This window comes from Podarcis muralis, chromosome 18, assembly GCF_964188315.1.
Source record: "Podarcis muralis chromosome 18, rPodMur119.hap1.1, whole genome shotgun sequence".
Lineage (NCBI taxonomy): Eukaryota > Metazoa > Chordata > Lepidosauria > Squamata > Lacertidae > Podarcis > Podarcis muralis.
The window spans coordinates 7151242-7156658 of record NC_135672.1 but is presented as its reverse complement, the minus strand read 5'-3'; the positions used below and the strand labels follow the sequence as shown (position 1 = coordinate 7156658).

At 46.0% G+C, this 5417-nt stretch overlaps 1 protein-coding gene across 1 annotated transcript; it reads right to left on the bottom strand.

Moving 5' to 3' along the window:
* Nucleotides 1-1387: 1387 nt before the first annotated feature.
* On the bottom strand, nt 1388-5105 carry LOC144326098 (vomeronasal type-2 receptor 26-like). Its single transcript, XM_077922032.1, has 3 exons — nt 5079-5105; nt 2559-2685; nt 1388-2286 (listed from the first exon to the last, which is right to left on the bottom strand). The coding sequence occupies exons 1-3, from the start codon at nt 5103-5105 to the stop codon at nt 1388-1390; spliced, it is 1053 nt and encodes a 350-aa protein (XP_077778158.1).
* Nucleotides 5106-5417: the final 312 nt, after the last annotated feature.

The following is a 5417-nucleotide window of genomic DNA, read 5'->3' as shown; positions in this document are numbered from 1 at the left end:
GTAGAGCGAGTTACAATAATCCAGTCTGGAGGTGACCGTCGCGTGGATCACAGTGGCTAGGTCAGGGCGAGAGAGGTAAGGAGCCAACTGCTTAGCTTGGCGGAGATGGAAAAATGCCGCCTTTGTTATAGCTGCAATCTGCGCCTCCATGGAAAGGGAGGTGTCAAAGATTACACCCAAACTCTTAACGGACGGTGCTGGCACTAATTGCGCCCCCGCAAGAGATGGGAGTTGCCCCCCCAATCCCATATCGCCCCGTCCCAGCCACAGGACCTCTGTCTTCGAAGGATTTAGCTTCAACCGGCTCCCACGTAACCATCCAGCCACAGCTTCCAAACATCTGGTCAGTGTGTCTGGGGCCGAGTCAGGATGGCCATCCATCAACAGATAGAGTTGGGTGTCATCGGCATACTGATGACAACCCAGCCCAAAACTCCGAACAAGCTGGGCAAGGGGGCGCATAAAGATGTTGAAAAGCATCGGGGAGAGTATCGCACCCTGAGGTACTCCACACACCAAGGAGTGGCGCGATGACAATTCCCCCCCAAGCGCCACCCTCTGTCCCCGACCAGAGAGAAACAAGTGCAGCCATTGAAGGACTGTGCCCTGGATCCCCACGTCGGCAAGGCGGTGGTCCAGAAGTTCGTGATCGACCATGTCGAAAGCTGCTGATAGATCTAGAAGAATCAGCAGCCCCGACCCGCCTCGATCCAGCTGTCTACGAAGGTCATCTGTTAGGGCAACCAGAGCCGTCTCGGTCCCATGACCAGCGTGGAAGCCAGACTGGAATGGATCCAGAGCCGATGTTTCATCCAGAAACCCACCAAGCTGTTCAGCAACCGCTCTCTCAATCACCTTACCCAGGAACGGAAGATTCGAAACTTAAATGAATTTCTCAATTTATTAATATACAAAGTTTAGGCGAACAAAATGATGTGAAGTGAGCTTATGAATGATACCGCATATCTGTAGAAAATTGAGCACAGGTATTTGAATATCTAGAAATGACGTAACTAGAAAGTATTGTTGAATATCAGAATTGATATGGTTAATAGCAAAGCAAACAGACCAAAAAACCTAACTCCTATCTCCTTCTAGACTATCTTGATGTGAGAGAAATATAAGTCCGCAAACACAAAATTATTAAAAGATAATAGTTTACAAACTACGGGCAGTACACCAGGGCTCATTGTAGTCCTTGGCAAAGTAGCAAAACATTTCCTTCCATCTTACGGTTCATGTGAACAGGACTACATAAAAGTTGGGCTAAGAATGAACATAATCTCTTTCAGAGGTGGAGAAGGAGCAACATGGATGAGCAGGTGTGTTTCCTTTAGGCACTTCTGTGCATTGGGAACATGGACTGTTTTAAGAATCAGATGTTCCCTTAATTTCTGGTTGTCAGGTGCTCCTTTGTGTTCAGATCAGGCCTCAGCACAATAATGTAGCACTTGGGAAGGAAGATGCAGCCCAGAAGCCCAGCACTGGAGGCCAACATAGAGAAGATCTGCACGGCCACCATGTACTTGCCCTTGGTGCTCAGGTAGGTGGGCACAAAGGAGACCCAAACACTGCAGAAGACCAGCATGCTGAAGGTGATCAGCTTGGCTTCGTTGAAGGAGCCGGGCAGCTTCCTCGCTAGGAAAGCCACCGTGAAGCAGGTGGCAGCCAAGAAGCCCATGTAGCCGAGGGCAACGTAAAACGTGGCCAAGGACCCTTCGTTGCATTGCAGGATAATCTCTCCCAGCTGGGAGCGCATGTCGGACTCTGGGAATGGGGGAGAAGAGCCCAGCCAGATGGTGCAGATGAGAACTTGCCCCCCAGAACAGGAGATGACAATGGAGTTGGCCAGACTCTTGCCCAGCCATCTCCTCACCCTGTTCCCGGGCTTTGTGGCCAGGAAGGCCAGCACCACCGTGATGGTCTTTGCCAAGACAGAAGAAACAGCAACAGAGAAGATGATGCTGAAGGCCGTTTGTCGGAGAAGGCAGGTCTCTTTCCTTGGGCGCCCAATGAAGAGGAAGGAGGACAGAAAGGAAAGCAGGAGGGAGACGAGGAGGATGTAGGAGAGGTCCCGGTTGTTGGCTTTGACTATGGGAGTTTCCTTGTATTTAATGAAGATTCCCAACACAATGCCTGCTGTTATAGATAAGAAGAGGGCAACGGAAGCTAACACCATTCCCAAATATTCTTCATAAGCCAGGAAGATGATAATCTTGGGGACACATTGATCTCTGTCCTTGTTTGGATACTGATCTTCTGAGCATTTGGTGCAATGTTCTGCATCTGGGGAAGAGAAAAAGAGTAGCTGCAGCATCACTTACATCCCTAATGATCTATGCTCTATTATGTTTTGAAGAAATCCTAGAGATTTCTTCCTTATGATCATTCCTTTCAACTCTCTTCCAGGATGTAATGAAGGCGATTTATCCTGAAGAAGTTGAGGAAGGAGCCACATTCCACAATGTCTGCAGAATTCTCACAAAAAGTGGGTGAGACTGGATTTCTGCCCTGTGTTTACTCTCTCTAGAAATGCCTTCCCGCTTGGAGTCACCCACCTTCCTGGGCGGAGAAGGTCCCTTCCGCACACCGAGCACAAGCATAGCAGCAAACGGGCTTTTCTTCCAGAACCACCTTGGAATATCCCGGTCGACAACTTTCTGTACACCTGGAACGAGGTACGGCCTAATCAGGAAGAAAAGAAGGTGCAAGAAAGAGGAAGAGTTAGGAGTATTTGTTTGTATGTAACTCCCTCATAGAGTGAATTCAAACGGATCTCTGGACTGCAGCCTTTGACCCCTCATCAGGGTCCTTTCAACCCCCCACTGACCATTGGGGTGACCAGAATAACTTTTTCTTCATAATTCGTTCAGGACAACTGAGGTTTGCGCCACAGAACTCTGTTTCCTCTTCTCCGTTTACCTGCTTCCCTGCTTAATAAATCTTCAAAGAATATGGCAATGGAGTCTGAAATGTGATTTCCCCAAATTTCAGGATTCTGATAATCTCTCAACCGCTAATTAAGACACATTTAATATGACTTTTCCAAATATTGGTTTCCCTCACTCTGTTCTTGACTCATTTAAGGTTTCCTCTTGTCCCTGATCTATTTCCCTAGTTATTTCTAGTTCATGTGCCATTCCTTAACATTAACCTTATATTGCAATAGGGTTTGCTTTTTTTAACTTCTCATCCTTCACCAACAGCTGTGCACTTCTCATTTCCTGCACGTACAATAGTTTAACGTTTGCAACATCTACAAGTGAGCTTACTCCACAAATTAAAAAATCCACAATAAATTAGTAATTATAATTTCTAAAATAAATTACTTTCCATCCTTCTGCATGTATGAAAACCCAATAGTTCACTTTTACTAGGTATTTTCCCTTTTCCCTAGGTGTTTTCCCTTTTCTTCTTATCTACGTAGTCCTTTCTGTCGAAGATTCTGTCCAGAATTTTTAAATTCTCTGTCTGGCTTGGAAATAGATGGTGTCTTTTCTAAGGACCTCTGGGCTCTATCCTTTCTGGGAGCACCACACATTCCCCTCCTATCTCAGCTGCTGTGGAAAGAAGGAGTGGCGGTTGCAGCTGTTATTGGACGGTCAAGACATCATTGGTCAACCTGATATAGCCATTTTGCAGCAGTTGTTCAAGGAAAAGCATATTCAGGATCTCCTAGCCTCCCCTCTCTGTGATTCCCCTTACCTTGTTGAATTTCTTGGGCCACTCAATGGCTTCTGGGTTAATGGTGAACTTTATGCTAGCAGACGTCTCTCTCCTTATATTCCCAATTTTCACAACGACATGAGACTTATTGGGAGACATCACCCAGTTTATAATATCGAAGTCTCCTGGTAGCTCCCAGTTTTCATCCAAGCACAGCCTGCCTCTGGAAGTATTCAGACACTGGATTTCTCTCAAGAAAGGGTGAAGCTGGAATGACAGGGGAAAGCACCAGCAATGAGAAAGCTGGAAGCCAAGATGGATATCTCAGTCCTACTGACTTCAACCTCTTATGATTTGGGGCTGCGTGTATCTCATGTAGACTGGAATTCCTATTCAGCCATTTTTATTACTACAGACCCTGCAAGTGCTCCAATTTTCCAGGGACGTCCCTGAATTAGAGACAGTTTTCCATTTGATCCTGGAATTTCCAACTTTTCCTTAGAATGTCCCTATGTTCATTTGAGAAATGTTGGCGGATGTGGAGTTATCCAACCTACAAGCTGTCCAATCCTATATCGGGAATTTTTAAATGTTTAATATTTTAGTATGAATTTCTTTATTTTGGGAGCTGCCCAGAGTGCTGAGGCAACTGAAGAAGATGTATAAACAGTGCTATTATTCTAGAAAAGAAGGTGCCAGAACTCACCATGAACACCTCCCTCTGAGAATGGCAATGGCACCCACCTGAGAGGTGTCAAAACTGAGTTCCAGTGAGTTCCCCTCTGAAAAAAAAAGCCCTGGGTATAGGCAGTAAGATTATCATTATGGAATGGGCCGTCTCTATTTTCAACAGAGAAATGTTGGGCCGTATGCTACTATTACTAATACTAATAGTAACTATGCTATTTTGCAGGTCTATCCCCAGTCAAGATCAGCATCTGTGTGGACTGCAGCTTGCAAAAAGGGGAAGGAAATACCTGCCACGGCTGTAGCCTTTGGGGTCCCCATTGCTCTCCTTCCTCCCCCATCAGCCTCCTCTGGGATCTCGATGAAAGCGAAGCATGCAAGGCCTGAACCACAGCCTGAACATTGATGTAAGTGCCATAGCTGTCATGAGACAGGACGCTCTCACGCTCCTCTTGGGGCAGCGACCCCAGTTTCTCCCCCTCTCTGCATCTTATCCTGCCTTTCACGGACAACAAATGCTTTGAATATGAACACTGAAATGCTTCAGCCAAAGAATGCACAAGATTGGATGGCGATTTATAGTTGTCACCTTTGCTGCTCCTTATTCCGGTCTGAATTGCAAAGGACAGAGAACCATGGAGGTGCTGGAATAAATTTGGAGTGAGGTTAAAGCCACTTCTGATTTCTAGCAAAGCTGTTGTGATCCAGACTTTTGCCCCTATTACCTTCTCATAGATATCGTGTATTACCATGAGTACTATGATATTCGGTGAATTGGTTATATAGGAAACAAAGACCCCAACTTGTCTCCATAGGAAAAAAGGTTCCCCAGGCCTGAAAAATTGAACTGGATCATTTTCTGGTACTCTTTTTGATAAAGCAATGCAGATCCCTTTGCTGAGCATCAGAGGTTTCACAGCGCTCACAAATCTTTCTCCACTGTCATTGTCTGGAGTGAAGAGGCCAATCCACGTCCATCCAAAATGCAGGAGCAATTCAACAATCCCCTGGTACTGACTTTCCTCTTTGGGAGTCATCCGGTAGACAAAAGGGAACAGGGTTTT